Source organism: Scatophagus argus, chromosome 12 (assembly GCF_020382885.2).
Source record: "Scatophagus argus isolate fScaArg1 chromosome 12, fScaArg1.pri, whole genome shotgun sequence".
NCBI classification, from domain to species: domain Eukaryota; kingdom Metazoa; phylum Chordata; class Actinopteri; family Scatophagidae; genus Scatophagus; species Scatophagus argus.
Window position 1 is genome coordinate 23,246,521 of NC_058504.1, and position 23,695 is coordinate 23,270,215.

General features: G+C 42.8%; 1 protein-coding gene and 1 non-coding gene across 4 annotated transcripts in view; one reads left to right on the forward strand and one right to left on the reverse strand.

The window, feature by feature from the left end:
• Positions 1-23,695, reverse strand: part of LOC124068207 (transcription factor COE3-like) — a 127,160-nt gene that overhangs the window by 77,091 nt on the left and 26,374 nt on the right. For all 3 annotated transcript variants that reach the window (XM_046406226.1, XM_046406227.1, XM_046406224.1), the window contains exon 6: positions 17,972-18,040. In XM_046406226.1, the coding sequence (XP_046262182.1) occupies positions 17,972-18,040 (69 nt within the window). The remainder of the gene's footprint in view (positions 1-17,971; positions 18,041-23,695) is intronic.
• On the forward strand, positions 7,733-7,814 carry trnas-gcu. Its single transcript has one exon. It is a non-coding gene; the product is annotated as a tRNA-Ser (tRNA).

The following is a 23,695-nucleotide window of genomic DNA, read 5'->3' on the forward strand; positions in this document are numbered from 1 at the left end:
TATCTGCTTTACTTTCCTGCTTCTGATTGGCCTCCTGACAGAAGCTGGATCAACCAATAAACTCAGGCCTTCAACACACATTGTTGAGATCTGTGAGGTTTGTGCAACAGCTTTCAAATTTATGCACCTGTGGTGTTCCAAACATCATCACTTCTGTTCCATAACGATGGAAATGACTGGTCTCTGAACACATAACCAAGTGAATTTCAGTGATAAGACACAGAAAACTACCTCTGAGGGTCATGTGAAGAGGAGAAGGTTTGCGCAATGTAGCTTCATCATGATCTGATCCAGGAGCAGCTTAAATGTCCCAACAAACAGAAGACATCGCCAGACAGCCATAAAACTTCAAACATGCGGACGCTTGCATCAAATATGGATGACACTGCCTCCTCCCCTGGCATGTTGCATTCACACCCATAATGCCTCTGCACACACGCTCACGCAACACACTCTTGACACCACACACACACTCAAGCTGATCCTGGCTGTGTTTAGCCTCGGCGGTGAGGTGAAGCTGATGGATGCCTGCCGCGGTGCGAAGGGATTACATGGCTCTGTACAGCAGGTAGAAACACACTCTGAGAGAGAGAGCTGCTGCTGAGTGTGTGTGTGTGTGTGTACTCTATGTTTGGTGTCATTACTCTGGCTCAGTGTGAATAATTACATAAAGTGACTGAGTCTGAGAAGTGAAGGGAAGAGAAGGGTCGGGTTGTAAAGGGTCAGTTCACCCACAGGCTTGACTGTAAGGCTTATCTTGGCCAACCGGAGGAAAAATTTATTTGTCTGAAGGGGAGGTGTCTTAAAGAGATTCCTAAATCAAACAGCCAATCACAGGAAGCAACTGCAGAAACTCTCTAAAGCCTTCCAGGTTTTAGTTTCAGTTCCATGACAGGTGGAGGTAGCTGTAGACTTTGTGACTAGGCTTACTTATACTGTGAAAGATGAGCAGAACCAGTGGAGAACATGCAGCCCCCCTGTCAGTCACATGAACCTGGTTTTGCTTCAGAAGTCTCTTGTCACACGTGAACAAATCTCACAGACCTGAACATCCCGACACACCTGAGCACACCTGAACACCTGCTGCGTGACAAAACTGTCTACTTACTATCTTTATCAGGGCTTTCAGCCACACACTGAGACAGACAGACAGACAGACAGGCGGATGTTTTGGTCATTATGTAACCTAAACCGTCGTCTCTCCTCCCGAGTGTCCTCCTCTCCTCCTGCGACTCTTCTGCTCTGCCCCCCCCCCATATCACATCCCTCCATCCTTATATAGAAATCAATACCCTCTTAATCTGCCCTCCCCTCTCCACTCTCTTCTCCTCTCTGTCTCCCCCAGCTGTCTCATTCTCACCCCTCCATCAACCCCCCACCTGTCCATCCACACCTCCCTCTTCCCTTTCACATCTCTCCATCTCTCTTCCTGCTGTCATGTCTGGACTTGCTTGCCTCACATTTCACCCTTCACACCGCAGACAGACAGACAGACAGACGGTCTTGTTTCCATCACTTTTGGGGACATTACATAGACTTATATTAATTTCCCAGAGGCTTAATGACCACCTAACCGTAACAATAAACATGACTTGCCTAATCCTAACTCTTACCTTAACCTAACCCTAACCTCAAACTAACCCGAAGGCAAATCTTCACCCTAATATTTAATGATTTACATTGAGGGGATTTGCATTTGTCCCCATAATGTAAGGTGGGTCCTCAAAATGACTGTGTATATTTTTGTCCCCACAAACACAGGAAAACATGTCCCCACACACACACTTACCTGGCTTATTCGTTATTTTATCTACACAAAGAAGCTCTTTCAGCCTCAGGTTGTGTGTTTTATATTTTCTGGGGTTAAATGTCTTATTGAAACAGGGTCTAAATCTAAAATTCTGTTTGATTTTTGTTTTATTTTCTGTAATGGAATAAAAATAAAACTGCATTAATTGCTAAATATTTCCTTCTGTGCACCACATTTCACAAAGCTTCTCTGGAGAATCTTTCTAATCCAGAAATGTCCAACTGCCGCTCAGGCTTGTTCACAACCTCTTCATGTTTTTAGCCTGAATCGCATGGGACAAGTGTTACCACGGAAACTCCTGTGATTTAGAAATAAAGGTAAGGGTTAGGATTAGAAGGGTAATGTTTATTGTTATTGTTGGTAGGTGGTTAAGCCTCCAGGAAATGAATGTAAGTCTAAGTCCCCAGATGTGATGGAAATATGACTCTGCATGTGTGTTTGTGTGTGTGATGGGAGGTTATCAGTGCATTCGTAATTGGGAAAACACTCAAATTTTGTAAGTTGTTATTACCTCTGTTTTGTTTTGTTTTTCACTATCCACTTGCTGCTTTAACAAGGTGAATTTCCTCATTGTGGGACAATAAAGGAAATCTTATCTTATCTTAATTGATTAAGAGGCAGAAGAGGGCAAGCAAGTTTGAGAACGAGAGGCGGAAAGCGAGAAAGCAGAGTGTTGATGTTCTGAAAAGAACGCTGCACCAAATAAGCTCACACCTCCAACATCATCATCTCACTTTGTTATCTCAGGCACTGTCAGGGCTGGAGGCACCCACTTTGGGACCCCTGGGCCACTAACATACCCGTTCTTTGTATGAAAGCAATCCACAAAACAAAGCGTCCTGCTTTTGTCATTTTCTGAAACAAATTCAGATTTGTACAACCAGTAAAAAGGAGAACCCTGCGGGTGGGGGGAGAAGCAGGGTGAGAACAGTGTGTTGAGTGATAACAGCGATAGTGAAAGAATTGCTGTTGACACCATCAGGTTTGTCTCTGTGTGTTTGTGTGTGTGTGTGTACTAAGATTAACAAGATGATTTGCCTTGAGGGGGTGAGGGAGCATGCTGTGGAGAGGATTTGGTGAGGGAGAAAGGGGTGGAGTGGGGGCTCTCAAAGTTCCCATGATCCCCTAGTGAGTGCCCCACTCTGGTTCAGGGTGGGAGGCAAAGGGTGAGGCGGAGGAGAGTTAGGTGGTGTTTCCAGCTGAGCACCACTGGATGTTAACGAACCTGCAGGTGGTGATGTAATACCTCAATCCAATTAAAAGTCAACAGGAAGTGGGAACCAGCTGCTGGCACGATGATGGCACAGGTTCAGGTCTGGTCCTCTCTGACTCTAATGTAAATTTGTATCTGAATTTTACGCTCTCTTGTTTTCATCCCCCTGTGCACAGTCATAAAAATAATCTCCAAAACTAGATGGATAAACAGCACTACATGTGAGTAAAAATCTGTGCTATTGATTTTGGGGTTAACTGCCCCTTATAGACTATATGATGGTCACATGACTTCTAATCAACATCTGCAAATACATATTAGATATCAGATTAAACAAAACTCCAGGTGCATTAACTCACCCCTCAGTTTACCAGGTGACCTTCATCATGCCTCATGTCTAAACAACCTCCCCCTCTGCTCTCCTCCCCCTCCTCCCCTGTGGTAAATGGCTGTGGGCACCTCGGGCCACTGAACATTTCTCCCCGGATTACATCAAAGCTGGGCAAGCCCCAAGGGCCCCTGCGGGCCCCCGGTTTCAACAGGGCCTAAAGGAGACACCCAGACAGAAGGGACAGCTTTCCACCACACACATCTGAACATGTGAGAGACGAACCTGAAGTGTGTGGAGTCGGTCGATCAGAAAGACAGTCTGAGCTACTGAGAGAAACTGTCTATAAACAGTCATGAGATCTGATCCCAGAGCTGTAAACACACACGCGCACACACACACAATTTTGTTTCCATCACTTTTGGGGACCTTACATTGACTTACATTCATTTCCTGGAGGTTCAACTACCACCTAACCATAACAATAAACATTACGTGCCTTGTGTAAACAGATTTTTGGCCCTACAACCACAGGAATACATGCACACACACACACACACACACACACAGAGAGAGAGAGAGAGTCTTCATCATTCCTCTATACTATTGTCGTTAAGTTTCTCAGGCACGTGAAGTAAACACAAACTCTAAAACAGAACTGATTATTTCACCTCTAACCTCTTTCTCTCTGCCAAAATTCATTTTTTAAAACAGAACAGAATTTTATGTTATCAAACATAATAGAGATCAGACACAAATGTCTGAAATAAAAGCTGAGTTAGAGAGAACACCATGGAGGTCAATCAGCTTCAGAGAACATCTGATTCCGAAGGAGCAAAACTCACAACACTAATCACAAACTGATTAAACTGAAACTGATCTTCACATTTTAATTAAATAAGAAACATTACATGTAAACTAGGTGTGTGACCTCGCCTTTGTGTGAAAGTGTAACTTTGAATAATTCAGTGTGAACATCAGACCACCTGCTGCAGCCACCATCTTTCTTTTATAGCCCAGCAAAACACAAACTCAGCCCAAATTCACACCAGATGCAGGACATCAGTGGTGTCCATCCATCCAGCCCACACTGTCTCCAACCTCCATCACTGTCCTCAGCAGCAGCTGTCTGTCTCTCAGGAGCACAGCAAGGGGGAGGGGGGGTCAGAACAAATGGGTGAGGAATAGTGTCAGTGCAGTAAATCTGGAAATCATGGTGATCTTAAAGAGGCGTCAGCAGCCTCTTTCTAACAGAATCAAACATCAAAATAAAACATCCTGATCCCACCCTACCCATGATGCGTCGCCCCCTTTACATCCCTGTTGGCACCATAAAACAACATTAACACGTCATCATGACATCAGTTCCTTCAGTAACCACATAAACCTGAAATTATGTCGCAGAAGTTGACCTCAGTGTATCCATAGTCACCCACATCCTCAGCTCAAATTACCCAGAAATCCCTGCAGCAACCTCCAGGTATTCCTCCCCCTCTGTCTGACTCTACCTCTCCTCACCCTCATTCCCTCCCCTGTCTCTCTCTCTCTCTCTCTCCCCTTTCAATTTTAGCCTCGCCTGCCCAGTAATGTCCTGCTTTTATTGTAAATCTATACTCTTAATCTGGCCGGCTCCGATGGGCCTCGCTCACCCGATCAATACACCAGGATTGCTGGGAAGGGTCCACAGGAGCAGATAACCCCACTGACACCACCCACCCCCCTGTGGATTTAACCCTCCATAGGGTCCAACACACACATACTCACACTGAAACATGACTTAAATCTGTCATTTTGAGGCTAAGATAAAATCCAGTTATATTCACCTTAAATGTGTCTTTTTACTGTCAAATACTGGGAGGTTCAAAGGTTGATGGATAGACCACTCAGGATAAAAAGACATGTTATGTGGACAGAAATAAGAGAATTAAAAGCTGACATGAAGGAGGACAAACCAATAAAAACAAAGGAAAGCTCTGAGGTGTGTTCCCCTTGTTGTTTCTTCCTGAATCATTTCTTTAAATCAGACCTTCCTCGCTCCCTGCTGAAGCTCGCTCTGCAGCCTCGCTGGTATCTCTGCTCCCAGGAGACCATAAAGCATCTTAACTGTGAGACAGAGATGGTGTGCAGGAGTTTCTTTTTGCAAATGATGATTAATCCTCAAAATGGTCAGCACAGTCAGAGGCTTGTTTTGAAACTCTTGGCTTGATTTTCCTGTTAACTTTACCTTCATATCTTCTGATTGCAGGAGACAAAGAGTAAAATCACTTTATTCTATTCAGTGCACAGAGGTAGCAGGGCTGATGGGAAATGTAGTCTTAATTTGACAGTAACTTGTTGTTACTGAATACTTTTAAAACTTTAAAGCTGGTATAGAAAGAAAAATTATTTTCTATCTTTAAAAAAACAGGGAGGGGGTGGTGCCTGGCAATTAGAGGCCCACTGATTGGCTGGTAACATCAATCAAAGGTGTGTGTGTGTGTGTGTGTGTGTATGTGTGTGGGGAGGTCAAAGGTCACTCTCCATCACTGTAAACTCTCTACAGATGACATCAAAGCTGCAAATGGCATAGAGGAACAAGCAGTGTGTGTGTGTGTGTGTAAGTGTGTAAAGAGGGGTGGGTCATGACCTCCGTGTAAGGCCCAGCCATTAAAGCAGGAGTGTGATGGTCAGGCTGCAGAGGAGGGGGGGAGTTATGTGAGGTTGAGGCAGGTGGCAGTGATGGTGAAGAGGTGTGTTCTGTGTAATTAGAGATCGGCCTCCTCGTACGCATTGACACTCTGAGGCAATTTATTGCCCCACTCGGGAAAGTTGTCCACCCATCTAACTGCAATATTAGCGTGTAATAACGGTGGTGTTATGGCGATCCGTCAGTGCTGTGTTCTGCTGCCTCGGCAGGATTTCAGCCATTAACCAGCAAACAGACGAAACAAAGCGACCTCTGAGAGGAACATCAGCATGCATTTATATTCACTCACACACACACACACACACACACACGTCTGTTAATGTACAAAAGCATCTTTTCTTCACATCTGAAGGCTAAAAGAACTTCCCGTCATGGAGAGGGAAATGGATGCAGTTTTTACTGCTTTGCAACTGTAGTTGTGTCCAAAATCCCTCAATCCATTATTCATGTGTCTGCGTATCGCTAAATTTAAGAAAAACAAAACTATGTTGGCTGGGCTTCAGAAAAGATCACGGCTCAGGTTTGAACAATTATGTTAACTATGTAAGTTCAGTTACATATGTACCAGCCTGTTCTCACTCCCTACAAATACAGCACTCCGGTTAGTGGCACTAAGCATGAAGCCATAGTTACCCCTCAAAACTGATGCTAGAGGAGTAAGTGGAGCATCATAGTGTGAAAACTAAGCTGCTGTGTTTGAGTTGGGATTGAGAACATGCAAGTACAAAAGTACCAGCAAGCAAAGGATGAACTTAGCATCAAGAAGGAGTGAATGGATGGCTGACTGTCACAGGAAACAGAAACCAATCACACTGCAATCTTTTGCATCCTAATTAGGTAGAGTCAGCGGAAATTTTCCTTTTAGAAGGCAGAAACCTCGGAGCAGATCCCGACTCAATGTGGATTGTGTGTGTGTGTGTGTGTGTGTGTGAGAGAGAGAGAGAGAGAGAGAGAGAGAGAGAAAGCATTGTGTCGAAGATAAAACATGAGGATCTGTGTGTGAGTGTGTGTCAGTTTGATTTACTTCAGCGAGATGTGAATTCTTAACATTAAACGGCTTTACTGTAGCTGCTAAGCTACATAATTTGCATGATGATTCACTAAACACACTAAACCACCCGACTCTGTCCCCCCCTGCCCCCATGTGTTTTTGTGTGTGTGTGAGTGTGTATTAACCAGGGGAGTCACAGTAATAAATCCTGCATTTCTTAGCAGGCGCTGAAATGCAGAGAAACAAGCAGAGCTGCAGTAAATCACAAGCAGAGGAGTGACAGAGTGTGTGTGTCTGCACATATATGTGTGTTCATTAATATGCACACAATAGCTGTGTGTATATTCCCTAGGTTTGTGGACTAGTATCAGTGTCCTGTGCTGTCCTAATTAAAACAGTCGAGCTGCAGAGAAACAACGACCAAATACAACTATGAAAATAATTTCAGATATACACACCGATAGTAGTGTGAGCATTAGCACAAGACTTAAATACTCAAGCACAAGTACCTCAAAATTCTACTTAAGTATCACAATATTATATATCCAGATTGAATTTTACACACCCACAGGGATATACAATTCCTAACAATTTTAGGAAAATCTCAATACTCTCCTTAGAAGATATTGTGGCACACAAAAAGCCAACCACATGCGATCTTGATGTTATTTCCACTAAATTTCTCAAAGAGGCTTTTCATATAGGACGAGGTGGCCGAGTGGTTAAGGCGATGGACTGCTAATCCATTGTGCTCTGCACGCGTGGGTTCGAATCCCATCCTTGTCGGACTACTTTTGGGGCAGCCGTGGCCTAGAGGTTGGAGAAGCGGTTTGTGATCGGAGGGTCACCGGTTCGATTCCCCCACCGGACGGGCTGGAAAAATTTGGGTGTGGTGGAGTGATTAATGCGACAAAATGCCCCCCCATTAGCCGGCTGATGTGCCCTTGAGCAAGGCACTTAACCCCCCAATATGCTCCCCGGGCGCTTGATGCTGCCCACTGCTCCTGTGTGTGTTTCACTGCATGTAATTTGCTGGGTGTTGCATGTGTGTGTTCAACTAAGGATGGGATAAATGCAGTAGTAAAATTCAGTATGTGTGTATGTAAAAATATATATATACTGCCAATAAAAGTAGATTTTTTTCTTAATGCCATCAGTCCCATTATTTCACTTATCATAAACAATTCCTTAGAGAACAGTATACTTCCCTTTGCTTTTAAACATGCTATGATGCAAGCTCTTTTAAAGAGACCTAACCTTGATCCATCTGTTTTTAGTAATTTTAGACCAATTTCAAAACTTCAACATGCTGCAATATGTAGAAAGAAAAGAAAGAAAGAAAGAAAGAAAGAAAGAAAGAAAGAAAGAAAGAAAGAAAGAAAGAAAGTGACATATTTTGTCACTGGAGGGAACTCACTCCAATGAAATTCGTGCTCTGCATTTAACCCACCCAAGTGACGTGCACACACACACAACAAACCTAGGGCAGTGGGCGACCGCGTGCAGCGCCCGGGGAGCAGTGGGGGTTAGGTACCTTGCTCAAGGGTACCTCAGCCATGGACACCGGTACGGGGAATCGAACCAGCGACCCACCGGTTACGGGTTCGATACCCTAACCGCTGATCCACGACTATATGTGCAATATATTCACTCATGCCGGTCATTTTAAAGATCAGAATTTGCACTGATACTTTGTATTACTTTTATAGCTAGTTCTTTTTCTGATATATCTTAGGTCTGCCTTTTTTATATTATGTGTCTTATTGTGTGCCTCAAGCCAAGAGCTGCTTAACAAAATTTCGCTGTGTCTTGCATAATGACAATAAAGATTCTTGATCTTGATCTTGAAACTGTCCTTTTTATCTAAGGTTTTCAAGTGGTGTCTGCTCATCTTTTAGAGTTCATGTGTCATAATGGCCTCTTTGCAAAATTTCAGTCTGGTTTTAGATCACTACATGGTACAGAAACTGCTTTCCTCAAGGTGACCAATGGCCTCCTTTTATCAGCTGACAGTGGAGAGAGCTCTATTTTAATCCTTTTAGACCTTCGTGCAGTTCATAGGTGAATACACCATTCACAGCCCACATCACCGGTGGTGTGCCACAGGGCTCAATTTTAGGTCCTATTTTATTCTCTATTAGCTCCCACTTGGCCAAATTATTCAAAGACACAATGTCTCTTTTCACGGCTATGCGGACGACGCACATATACCTTCCCTTGAGATCCAGTGACCCGAGAAGTCTAGCTGCTACCATTGACTGTCTTAGTGATGCAGACTGTTGGATGGTTCAAAACTTCTCAACAACTCAAAAACAGAAACCATACTATTTAACCTCACACATCCCCAGACGTCAATCAACCTTGGTCCTCTGTCCACCAATCAAAAACTCACTGCCAGAAGCCTAGGTGTTATATTCAACTCAAACCACAGGTTTGACCCACAGGTCAAAAAAGTTGTCCAATCATGGTTCATCCAACTGTGTATGATCTCCAGACTCAAAGCACTCCTTCCACAGTCTGATCTTGAAAAAGTGATCCATACCTTCATTTTCTCCAGGTTAGACTAGTGCAACTCTTTTCTGTCTGGGTTAAAGCATGTCTGAGTGTGGCTACAAGTTACATAACAGAGTTGTTGACCCCTATGAGCCAGCCCGAAACCTCATATCCTCAGGTGGAGCCCTTCTGGTCATTCCAAAGCTGACATTAAAGAACAAAGGTGACCGGGCTTTTGCTGTCAGAGCCCCTCAGCTTTGGAACAATCTTCCAGAGGAGATAAGGCTTGCAAGGTCAGTGATTTCTTCTACATCACTGCTGAAAATCCAGTTCTATAGACTGGCTTTTATGTGATGTTGTCTTTTCATTGTCTTTTTACTGTCCCTTTTAGTTTATTGGTTTTAAATTATAAAGTTATTATTATTGTTATATTGATATCAAGGTATTTGTTAAATAATGCTGATCTCTGCTGTCTATCAGGTTTTTTACACAGACTTACTGATTGAAGCTGGTTCTGATGATGAGCAGGGTTATAAAAAAAGAATGAAATCAACACATTTCTGCAGATTTTTTTGACTTTAGTCTTTGCTTCTTCATGACGAAATACAGGATAGTCCTGACTCTTTTCACAGCACAGACATCGTGCAGCAGTATCCACAATGCATTGTGTCTGTATATGTTGCGGGGGTTGGATGTAGGGTCCATCTCATGTGTGACATGACACACAGAGAGGTGACAAAACCTCGAAAAACACCCATCAAACACACACGCACTAGATCACACACAAAGCCTGAGGTGAGAGGATGCACTGTGTGTGGGTGTGTGTGGGTGCGTGCGCGTGAGCATGCATTGTGTAAGATAAGATTGTTACAGCTGGATGAATAAAGTTGTGGATCCTACCCAGAAGAGCTCCTTTTCTCCAAACCATGGACTCCTTTGCCTTCTCAAGCTAACGCTGGACTAATGACCTGATTGAGGTAATTGGTGGAATTTAGTGGACTGCCAGACATTAAAAAGCAACAAAGGACAATGTCTTTGACTAACAGAGACTAACATCATGGACATCATTTTTCAGCTTCTTCTGTGGATGTTCATGCTGCTTCATCTGGGAGTGCTGTGAACTTGGGACCGCTGCATTGGAATTGGAATTGAGCATGTTTTACTCTGGATGCTACAATGTGAAAGATGGACTTGCCTGGCTAACCAAATCAGGCTGTTGAGTTTGCATATGAGTATTCTGAACTTTCAGTGCGGTTTTATGTGCACCTCCTTTAGTTGAGATGCTTAATGATGGCCAGTCACAATAACGTCTAGCATGAACTGCCCTTTCCTTGCACCGCTCCTCTCATGTCACAATGTATGTAAGGGAGATTTCCCCCATGTTTTCATGGGAGATGGTAGGACTTCTTAAAATGGTGGACAAGTTTGGAAATGGCTGTATAGGCTATAGGCACCTCTCTGCGATAGACATGTCAAGTGGTTACTGGCAAGTTGAAGTGGATCCTGCAGACAGAACTAAAACAGCATTCACAACAGGTGATGGACTGTTTTGTTTTGTGTCATTCATCTTGTTGACATCATTTGTATGGAACGTAACTTTGACGTACATCTTCAAAACCTGACAGACATTCTCATACATTTCAGACAAGCGGGTTTGAAACTAAATCCAAAGAAGAATCTGCAGTCAAGTACATGGGACACATTGATTCACGATTGGCACTGGACCCAGTAAACAGCCAACGTATACATGAGTGGCCTGTACCAAGATCACCTGCCGATGTGCATTTCTGAGACTGTATTACAGATATTTTGTGCACGTGCATGTATTCATTGCTCATTCTCCTCACAGACCCACACAAAAACATGACATTTGAACAGACTGAAGACTGCTCATCAGCATTTCAGACATTACAAGATGTACTCTCTTCCCCGCCCATAATGGCATTCCTCAGCTTCAATCATCCATTCAGTCTTAGTATGCATCTAACTGTACTATTGGTGCTGTGCTTTCTCAGGTTTAAAATGGTAAGAAATGGGTTATAGCATAAGCAAGTCATACTCTGACCTGCACAGAGAAAAAGTGGTCCACCTATGACAAAAAAAACTCTGGATGAGTGTAGAGTGTAGAAGCTATGCCAATGCTTTAAGTCACTGAGGTGTTATCACACCAGAGCTCTAATTGACATGCTGATAACCTTGACAGATAAAGCATGGTCTGAGACGAACTTAACAGTTAAACACTCGGACATGATTCCGCACAAAACATGAATGAGCTTCTCCGGCATACTAAATGCCCCTTCAGTGGACAAAAACTGTTTACCTTCTGGGTGACCTTGTAAAGACTGATTCCTATTTATAGACTCAGGCACTATATCCTCCAATTAGACCTCACACAGCATACAGTACATTCAAAATATCTATCTTTATTATAGCTCCTACAGCCTGGGCTGGTAGGCATTTCATACACTACTTGAGCTGTAAGCCATTTATCATCATCACAGATCATTGTCCACTCCTGAGTCTACAGAAACTGGATGTCAAAAACGACCCTACAGGACAACAAGGTTGTTGGGTTTTAGAGCTCGACCCATATCAATAGACCATAGTACACAAAGAGAGAAAGAAACACTGTACCGATGATGCTATGTCATGAATTCCACTCTCTCAGGACTCAGTGGTCTTGGAGGGAAAAGAACCTCCCTCTCAGGAGAACCAGGAAACTCATCCTGTTCCAAAGTCACATGACCTGCTGGAACCACCTTCCACTGTCACCAGCACATCAGCGCAAGTTTACTGTTCAGATGTTCTGATGATGTTCTTCTGTTGCTGTTCCATCAACCACCACAGGAATGGACTTGCAAAACACACTTTCTAGTGATGATAAAGATATGTTGTCTCATCAGCTGTCTGACCCAATCCTCTCAGACGTGAACCAATGGGTAAAGCAAAACAAGAGCTTACCTCAGACACGAGAAAGGGAAAACTCAGAGAAAACTTTGTTGGCAAGTCCTAAAAATAGTACTATGTAATAACTTGCTCTGTCGCAAAGCTCACATTGCCACAGGGAAACCTCCTGTATACCAAGTGCCGATTCCCTGCACACTAATTTCAGACTGCGAATATTCTACATGGCGCACCCTTCTCTGGTCACCACAGTTCTGATCGCGCATTCAGAAAAGCTGCAATTTGTGCTATTGGCCAAGCATGAAGTCTGATTTTGAGAACTTTTGTGATACCTGTTGCACATGTGAAGCTAGAAAACCTGTACCTGAATGCAGAGCTCCTCTGCAATCTATGCAAGCAGACACTAGTGCCCTACTAATACTGTTTACAGTGGAAGTGGGCAGCTGCTGACTTCGACGTGGGACACTGTTGGACGGAGGAAGGAATACTTTGAGGATCTCCTTAATCCTGCTGATGCGCCTTCCGTCATGGATGCAGGGGCCGGGGACTCATGGGAGCGTTCATGGGAGTTTGCTCAACAGGTCCACATGTGCTCTGTGGACTTGGAGAAGGCATTTGACCATGTTGCTCGCGACATCCTGTGGGAGGTTCTCCAGGAGTATGGGGTCCAGGGCTCTTTGCTAAGGGCTGTGTGGTCTCTGTACTCCCAGAGCAGAAGTCTCGTTTGCATTGCTGGTAAGTCAGACCTGTTGCCAGTGCATGTTGGCCTGTGGCAGGGCTGCCCTTTGTATCCGGTCCTGTTCATCATTTTTATGGACAGGATTTCAAGGCGCAGCCAGGGGCCGGAGGGTGTCTGGTTTGGGAACCACAGGATTTTGTCTCTGCTTTTTGCAGATGATGTTGTCCTGTTAGCTTCCAGGACTTTCAGCACTGCGGAGGTTTGCAGCCAAGTGTGAAGTGGCTGGGATGAGAATCAACACCTCCAAATCCGAGGTCATGGTTCTTTCTTTGGGGGGCAGTCATGGCGTAGAGGTTGGAGAAGCGGTTTGTGATCGGAGGGTCACCGGTTCAATTCCCCCATGGACGAGCAGGAAAAATTTGGGTGTGGTGGAGTGATAAATGCGAAAAATGCTCCCCCCCTCTTCATTAGCCGGCTGATGTGTCCTTGAGCAAGGCACTTAACCCCCCAATATGCTCCACGGGTGCTTGATGCTGCTCACTGCTCCTGTGTGTGTTTCACTGCATGTAATTTGCCGGGTGTTGCATGTGTGTGTTCAACTAAGGATGGGTCAAATGCAGAAGACGAATTCAGTGTGTGTATGTAAATATATATATACTGTCAATAAAGGTGACTCTTCTTCTTCAATAGAAAAAGGTGGCTTGACCCCTTCAGGTCGGAGGAGAGTTCCTGCCTCAAGTGGAGGAGTTCAAGTATCTTGCAGTCTTGTTCATGAGTGAGGGAAGAAGGGAGCATGAGATTGACAGACAGATCGGTGCAGCGACAGCAGCAATGCGGTCGATGTATCGGTCCATTGTGGTAAAGAGGGAGCTCAGCCAAAAGGTGAAGGTCTTAATTTACCAGTTCCTACCCTCACCTTTGGTCATGAACTTTGAGTCAGGACCAAAAGAACAAGATCTCGCTTACAAGCGGCTGAAATGAGCTTCCTCCGCAGGGTGGCTGGGCTCTCCCTTAGAGATAGGTTGAGGAGCTCCGTCACCCAGGAGGAGCTCAGAGTAGAGCCGCTGCTCCTCCACATCGAGAGGAGTCAGTTGAGGTGGCTCGGGCATCTGTTTCAGATGCCCCTGGATGCCTCCCTGGGGAGGTGTACCAGGCATGCTCCACAGGGAGGAGGCCCTGATGAAGACACAGGACACGCTGGAGGGACTATGTCACTCAGCCTGAAAACACCTTTGGGTCCACCCAGAAGAGCTGGAGGAAGTGTCTGGGGAGAGGGAAGTGTGGACATTCCTGCTCAAGCTGCTGCCCCCACGACCTGGCTCCAGATAAAGTGGAAGAAGATGGATATATGGATGGACATCACTGAGCTTCCAGTCACCTCACAAGGACACACGTATGTACTTGTAATACTAGATCATTTTACAAAGTATGCTACAGCAGCCCAACTACTTTCTGAATGATATATTCGTGAACATGAAGTTCCAGAAGAACTGTTTTCAGCTCGAGGAAGAAAATATGAGTCTGAGATCAAACAATATGCCAGAAACTGTACATCACAACATCCTTACCATATTACCATATCGATTTTTCCTCGCCACTGTCAGCAAGTGCTTGCTCATGGGGGTTTTGTTGGGTTTTGCTGGGTCTCTCTAAAATTCAAATTAAAGAGTTTGGTCTAGACCTGCTCTAATTGTCATGAGGCAACTGTTGTTGTGATTTGGAGCCATATAAATAAATTGAATAAATCGATTTTCTGTTTTGTAAAGTGATGTGAAATGAGATTTATTTTTCATAACCTTGGAAATGAGGACATTTCTTGTCAACCAAGGGAAGAATGTAAGATTAGATTTATTTTTGTTAAAATATTTAATTCTGTTTTGAAACAGGAACTATGCTCTTTAATATGGTTGATAGTTAATTTAGCGTAAGTGCAGCGAAGTTGTGTGCTACAGCTGGGGGAATAAAGTTATGGATGCTACCCCAAAGAGCTCTTCTTGTAACCCACTACCCAAAATAGCTTTAGTCAGTTAGCAGTAAGGAAGGATAAGCATAGGTAAGTAAATAAAAGAATACACATTTACAGTTGTATGTGCATACAGATACATACAGTGCACACATGTATGAACATATGTACACTGTACTTTTGTACTAGATACTACTGTAGACACTTTTGTGTATCTTCTCTTATGTATGCATGTAAGTAAGAGTGTGTCTGTGTGTGTCTTGGCCGCAGTCCAAGGCCTCTCTAACAAGCTGGAGTTGGTACTGACCCCCTCCCTCCTCCCCCTCTTCCTCCCTCCTGACCTCCTCTGAGGTCATTGGGTCCCACTACTGTGACCGGACCAATAACAGCCAGGTGTGGTGATGGACAGCTGCCGACTCCAAGGATGCAGAGGGTGGAGGGATTAGACAGTGAGGAACACAGTTTTAATAAAGGATTGTGACGTGTTTCAGATTGTCTGATTGGCTATCGGAGTTAATATTCACACTGAGGGACTTTGCACGTGGCATTGGATGAAAAATAAATGAAGGCATCATCACTGCTTGTTTTAAAATGCATAAAGTCAAGGCAGCAGATTTGGTAAGCAGTCAGTAAATTCATTTCTATATAAGAGTGGTTTTCAAACTGTAAGAGAGAGTCGAGGGGAGGGTGAGGATAGAGAAAAGCGAGCCGAAGACACCATGTGAGGTGCTGTAGTTAGTTATTGTTCATTACTGGGGTTAACCTACTTTAAGCGTGTTTTTCTCCTTCTCAAAGTCATAACTCTGTCAAATCTGAGACACACATTTCAAGATTCAAGAGTGAATTGCACTTTGGGATTATGTTATTTTGACATCATTATCACAAATTAAAGTCCATAAATCCACTTAAAGACCATAGAAAGCCAGTTGTTGTGGTAGTTGCCTGTTCATCCATATCCACAAGGCAAACAGGAGCGAACAGCTATTTTGGTAGAATTTTAATGCAGACAGTTTGATTAAATGTAAACAAATACTGGTTACAATAACAGTTGTAGCTGACTCATTTAGCAACATTAAACTTCCTGTTTACAATCCCCAAAGTATTATGGGGACTGTTCCAAAACCATCAACATGGTTCTTAAGTTCCAGTAACAATTTATATTGGTGTCGGTGGGTTATTGGGTGGTGAAATGATATGTAAATGTATGAATTATCCTTTTTTTACCCCTTAACCCTTTAGGCGGCAGGGTTTTTTTTCCTTTTAATATTCGGTTTTTGACACCAAGATTTTAAAAGGCTGTAACTTTACAATCCACACCGACATTTGGTAGTGTAATTACGTTTATGTGCACTGCTGCTATGAGTGGACATATGGCTACAATGCACGGACATATCATCATATTCTAGACATCTGATCTTCATCCTCTAAAGGCTGATTTTCTCCTTCATAGTCAGAATCAATAGCTGATATAAAACATCAACTGTGAACAGATTTCTCAGCATTCTGTGTGTTTTTGCAATGCTTTACTTCAGAACTTTGGACAGAAACACTGTCACAAAATACACAAAATGTATTCCAGTTACCATTGAAAGTAAGTTTTAACTTCGATGTCTTCAGATACTTTGAATGGGAATGGGGTGATTTTGGGTTAGAATTTAAGTATTGCATGTACTGCCATCTACTAGTAGGGAGGACAATTAAGATTTGGCCCTGTATTTAGTTCAAGCCTCTGTTTAATGCAGTAATGCAACTTGTCACAATTTTGCAACTTCAGCACTTAGAGGGTTAAAATAAGCCTATTTTCCCTTTATTTCCAATTTTCAGATCAATCTAATATAACTTCTTATGATCAATCTGGTATCTTTGTCTCATTAAGAGCATGCTTGATGTAAGTATGAGGACATACAGATCTGATCTGAGGGCTGCACTCATACTGCAGCATTTAAACATTATTTCCGTGTGGTGTTGATTAAACAATTCACACAGTCGTGCATTGTGTCGGAAGTAAGAGGTGCGGAAGAAGTGAGATGCCGGAAAACAGAAGCAGGAACAAACAAAGAAATCAGACTGATGTTGGCTGAGTTGGGACAAAAAAGAATACATCAAAAGAACTGAAAGTTATCCAGGTTTTACATACAAATATTAGAATTAGAATCTACTATACTATAATAGAAGTATGGTTGAAGGGAAGTCATTATGTTCTTCTGAAAAAATTGGAAATTTGAACATCTGCAATAAAACAACAACTGAGAATGAAGACCATGTGATTTTTTTCATTCTATCATGTCTGATAGAACAGAGGAGGAAGAAGAAGAAAAACTGAGTTGAGCATGTATTTCAGTATTTTTTTTCCCCAATAATCTTTTTAATTTTTTTCTTAGGACCTCGTGTCATGAAAATTGTGAAAGGCCAAGATACATCCCATCTGTTCAAGTAAGATACAATTTATAAAGAAAAAGTTCATTACAAGTTGATTAAAAACAGTGACTTTCAGGTTTTTTGAGTTGTTCAGGAATGAGGTGAAACCAGCAGCTGCCTGACGGATGCTTTAGAACACGGTTAGCAGTGAATGTAAATGAGCGTAAAACCCCCAGAGTTCAGCCATGTTAGCAGGATAATAAAGATCCTGATCTGCTTCATACTCAACCAACAAGATTCACCTCAAGACAAGAACTGAGTCTAAGAGTGATTCAACAAAGATTCAACAAAGAATTTATGATCTGAAACCCGAGAGAGGATGAATTCACCTCTGACAAATTACTGATTGCAAATACAGTTCTACAGGAGAAGTGAATGAAACAGTGTGTGTGTGTGTGTGTGTGTGTGTGTGACAGAGAGAGAGAGAGAGAGAGAGAGAGAGAGAGAATGATAGACAGGTTTCTGAGAGAGCAGGTGAGTTCCTACCTGTCAATGATAACAGGATCAGAAGGCGTCTCATTGCGATTTCCACAGCTCTTCTTGTCACAACACCGACTGGAAGAGAGAACAGCACATTGAGCTTTACACATTCAAACTCTGAATGCAAAAAACGTTAATCATATCAAGTCATGTCTTTTACTGATTGGACGGCTTTTAAATCTTTTTGAAAAGACCTGAGAGAAGTTAGACATAAACTCAAAGCAACAAATGGCACAACTATTTCAGACCTTTATCTCTGTTTTTGATGACATTTTATTCTTTCAGTAAACCATTAGGAAATAACAGACCTACAAAACTTTGACTTTTACTTTGAGCCCCCCCCCCCACACCATACACATGCACACACACATTCTTTCTGTCCAGCTGGGTGGGGTCCAAGCCAAGGTCACTAACAGTTGGACAATGCCCATCACCACTGTGGACACTGCGCCGCCATGCTGGCCCTTAGCGCCATCGCCCCTGACAACCAGCCAGCCAACAGGACAGCGACTTGCCAAACAGCCGTCCAGGTAGCCAGAGGGCAAACTGGCCAGTGAATGTTTTATCTGAGCACACGACCAGGAGCTGGTCCACAGTCTGTACAGGCATCCGCAGGGAGGGAGGGAGGGGTCCGCTGGGTTTCAGTTTCAGCCCTGCACGGGATGGGTGGAGCCAAATGAGGCTCTTGGTGTGGTGGGTCAGTGTGGCATGTTTAACAGCAGCAGGCTGAATACAGCACATTATTATCCTTCAGAAAGACTCATGTTTACAGGAAAAACTGCAGGAAACAGTTTTCAAATGTGCTGCTGGCAGTGAACATACCACGTGGTTCACAGTAGGAATTTACTCAGGCGAGAAGTACTATTTTTGCTACTTTCAGAGGGAAATACTTTCAGTTTAGTCCTTTTAGTTACTGAATACAACAAAAGTAAAAATAAATGAATCAAGGTGCTAATTTAATAGACTAAATTTTGACAGCTAGGATCTTAAATTAATACAGAATAATAATAAATAGAGAAAGTATGTTTAGATTTAAGTTCATGTATGAATTTATTTCTTTATCATCATAAGATTTAGCTGATCACATTTCTTTATATGATATCATGCAGCATGTTATGTGACAGGCTGTAAAGCTTTTTGTTTTTTAATAATCCATTAGTATAATGGAATCATTATCGTGGAATCCTATTTAAAACTGCTGGGTAAGGATAAGCATAAACACAGTAAAATTGTAATACATGTTGGTGGTAATGACACCCGTGTGTGCATTTGCTAAAACTATGTCGGACTCGACTGGTTTCCTGTGAAGCAATACCCAATCTGACCAGTGATGACATGTTTAGCCACGTGTCATCAGTCAACCACTGGCTCGAGGTGGTGTCCAACAAACAATGTGGCTTTGTAGACAACTGACAGACTTTCTGGGGAAAGCCTGGTCTGGTTAGGAGAGACGGCATTCATCCCACTTTGGATGGAACAGCTCTTATATCTTGGAATCTGACTGAGTTTCTTGACAAACTCAAACCATGACAACCCAGAGTTGAGACCAGGAAGCAGAGTCACAATTCTGCATGCCTTTCTGTGCTAGCAGTAGAACAGTTACTCACCCAAGAAAACATAGAAACTGTGTCTGTGCCCCGACCACCTAAATTAATTATATCAAATACAAAAAGAGGAATTTTATGCAAAAACATAATTAAAATTAACACCAACAGCGCCACAATTCAAACAAAGAGGAGAATTAATTGTGGACTCTTAAACATAAGGTCTAAGTCGTCTAAATCTCTTTCAGTAAGTCACTTAATATCAGATTATGATATAATTTATTTTGTCTAACTGAAACTTGATTCTATCCCAAAGAATATGTTAGTCTAAATGAATCCACTCCCCTCAGTCATACTAATGATCACATTCCTCAAGACACTGGAGGAGGCGGAGTGGCAGCCATTTTTGACTTAAGCCGAGCAATCACTCCAAAGCCCAAATTCAATTATAATTCATTTGAAAGCCTTATTCATTGCCAGTCACAGTAAGTAACTATTGTCAGTGATTTTAATTGCCTTTGTACAGCACTTATCTCTTTATTAGATTTGATCAACCTCTGTCAGGGTGTACATAAACCCAGTAATAATAATAATCATACTCTCAACCTTGTTCTGACATATGGCATTGAAATTGAAAAATTAATAGTCTTGCCACAAAATACTCTTTTATGTGACCATTGTTTAGTAATTTTTGAGTTTTTATTACCTGATCACACTAGGAAAAAAATCTTACACTACATACGATAGTGCTGTGGCAAAATTTAAGGAAGCGATACCATCGGCATTTAATTCAGTATCATAAAAAGGAAAATGATAAAGCAAAAGAGATTAGCACCTTGGTACAACTCTGAGATCTGCCAATAAAGCAAGATGCACAAAAACTCGAAAGGAAATGGTGTTTCACCAAATGAGAGGACTCTTGCTAGTCTGGCACAACAGTCTCAAATCATAGAGCAGTCTATTACTCAGTAATAATTGAAGAAAATAAGAACAACCCCAGGACTCTCTTCAGCACTGTAGCCAGGCTGACAGACTCATAGCGCTATCGAGACTTGTATCGCTGTAACTCTCAGCAGTAATGATTTTATGACCTTTTTTAATGATAAAATTTTACTCATTAGAGACAAAATTCATCTCTTCCTGACCTCACCTGGTACTGGCCTACCTTCAAACACAGAAGCCTTAGAAACAGCTGTAGGACCAGATAATTACTCCCACTGACCTCTTCATCTAAACAAACAACATGCCTCTTAGACCCCATGCCAACTATGCGGCACAAAGAAGTTTTATCCCTACTTAGCACTTCCCTGTTAGACATAATAAATCTGACTTTAGTAACAGGCTATGCACCACAGTCCTTTAAAGTAGCTGTATTCAAACCTCTCCTTCAAAAGCCTGCTCTTGTTGCAGAGGTTTTGGAGAATTATACTTCCTACATAGTAATAGTTTATTTGAGGATTTCCAGTCTGGTTTTAGAACTCATCACAGCACAGAGACAGTGCTGGTCAAAGTCACAAATGACTTTCTACTTGCATCAGACAAGGGTTTCCTGTCCGTACTCGTGGTGTTGAACCTTAGCACAGCATTTGATAGTGTTGACCATTATATTTTACAGATTGGAACATGGTGCGCTAAGCTGGTGTGAGTCTTATTTATCAGATTGAGCTCAGTTCGTTCATGTTAATGATGAATTTTCCATGCACGCAAAAGTTAGTTACGTCCCCATGCCTATAAAGCAATAAAAACATGGATGACTGGCATGTTACCACTTCTAAACTCAGGCAAAACTGAAGTTACTGTGCTGGGTCCTAAACATCTTAGAAATAAATTATCTAGTGATATAGCTACCTTGGATTGTATTACCTTGGCATCCAGCCCCACCGTAAGAAATCTGTTATTTTTGATCAGGATATGTCCTTAACTTCACACATAGCTCAAATGGCAAGGACTGCCTTCTTTCACCTTCATAATGTTGCATAAATTAGGCACATTCTGTCTCAGAAAGTTGCAGAAAAACTGGTCCACGCATTTATTACCTCCAGGCTGGACTACTGCAACTCCCTGTTATCAGGCTGCCCCAATAAATATCTAAAGACTTTCCAACTAATCCAAAATGCTGCTGCACTTGTACTGACAAAAACTCATATTAGAGATCATATTTCTCTTGTATTGGCTACTCCACACTGGTTGCCTGTAAAATTCAGAACAGAGTTGAAAATTCTCCTCCTCACATACAAGACCTTAAATGTTTAGGTTCCATCCCATCTCACAGAGGTCATAGTACCTTATTATCCAAGTCGAACTCTACGCTCCCAGGATACAGGGTTACTGTGTGGTTTAGTCACCAAAAGTAGAACGATGACTGGAACCTTTAGTTACCAAGCTACTTTCCTATGGAATCATCTTCCAGTCCGGGAGGCGGACACCCTCTCTATATTTAAGAGTAGACTTAAAACTTTCCTCTTTGATAAAGCTTATAGTTAGGGCTGGCCTAGGCTGGCCCCTAGTTATGCTGCTATAGGCTTAGCCTGCTGGGGGATTTCCCATGATGCCCTGAGCTTCTCTCTCCTCCCACACATATTCATGTCCCATTAATGTATGTCACTAACTTGACTTCTTCCCGGAGTCTTTGTGCTGTCCTGTCTCGCAGGTTCCCATGGATCGTGTTTGCGCCTCCTGCTGTGGTCCTGCTCAACACCTACTGTTGTTATTACCATCTCTCATATTTCTGCATTATTATTACTGCTACTACTACTAACAATAATAATAACATTGTTTTCTATCGTTCCGATACTGTTATTATTGTTGTTGCTACGAATCTCTGCCACGTCTCTCTGTTCCAAAAAGAGCCAGTCATGAGACAACTTTTGTTGTGATTTGGCATTATATAAAGAAATTTAATTGAACTGAACTGAAGTTTTTGTACTCTGAATTGAGAGAAGGATTTGTGTCATATTCAGCTCAGATCAAAAGTGATCCACCTGTCATTAATGACAAGAACACCTTCATGACATAAGATCTAATTTTCTGCTTGTAATCTTCTGACAAGCTGCTCTCCACAATGAATTCACATCCTTTATTTCCTCTCTTTCTTATCGCTGTGAGGGTCATTAACATATCTTCCGGTAATTCTTAAAAATTAATCATATTACATATGACCCGTGACGTCCAATTATGCTCCTGCATTCGCCCCATGCTGTCCTGAATCAAATTGCCATTTGACAAACAAGCGTCAAATCGAGGCTGCGAATGCCAAATGAGTTGCTTTATGAATCATTTATCATACTGTTTGATCTCTAAGTACAGAAAAATCATAAACTAAGCGCTGTGTTTGTGTCCCTGCTGTCTCTCTGTCTCTGTATGGATGTGTATGTGTGACTGTTGCCATAGAATGCGCCACAATAATTTATTCCCCCAGCTACTTGGAACCATTAGTGAAAGTTCCAGGAGACCAATTAGCATTGGAAACCCACTGGTGCTGCTGTGGTGACAACCTCCTCCAAACTGCCAAAGAAGTGTTATAAACAAACTGGACCCCAGGAGCACTGCTGGGGCCCCTCCAGGGACCTGGGGCCCCTTTCCAAAGACGAAAACAAACCTTGGCTGAGCGTCCACAATACCAGCTTAATGACGTTTCCCCCCGGGCCGCAAACAGGCTAACACCACGGCCTGCTAATGACTGAGACGAACAACACTCACAAACCTGAGAGGGAGTGTGAAGTGTGTGTGCGTGTGTGTGTGTGTGTGTGAGGCTAAAAACTGACAAAAATAAAACAAATAGTGCGTGTTGTTGTTGTGGTTGCCACTGTCACTCAATTTAGTGGAGAGATTTCGTCCCCCATCATTGCTCCGCAGGTCGTTGTACAGCCACCACACACACACACACACACACACACACACACAGGCCCCAAAAATTCAGCCACAGGAGCCAGTTTGGCAGATGAGCCCCGGTTGGGCCACACAAGCATCATTACCGCTGGCTACTCCTCGTGGCTCAGCAGCCACTTCAGACGTCACCACAAGTGGAATCTACTTAAGGCACAAAGGGAAGGTTTGTCTGGGCATGTCGGCACTCCACTATCACTCACACACACACACACACACACACACACACACACACTGCAAGAGCCCGTCAAAGGCTCCCTGAGGATTGTGCAGAGGCCGGGGCTCGGATCACAGCGTCCAG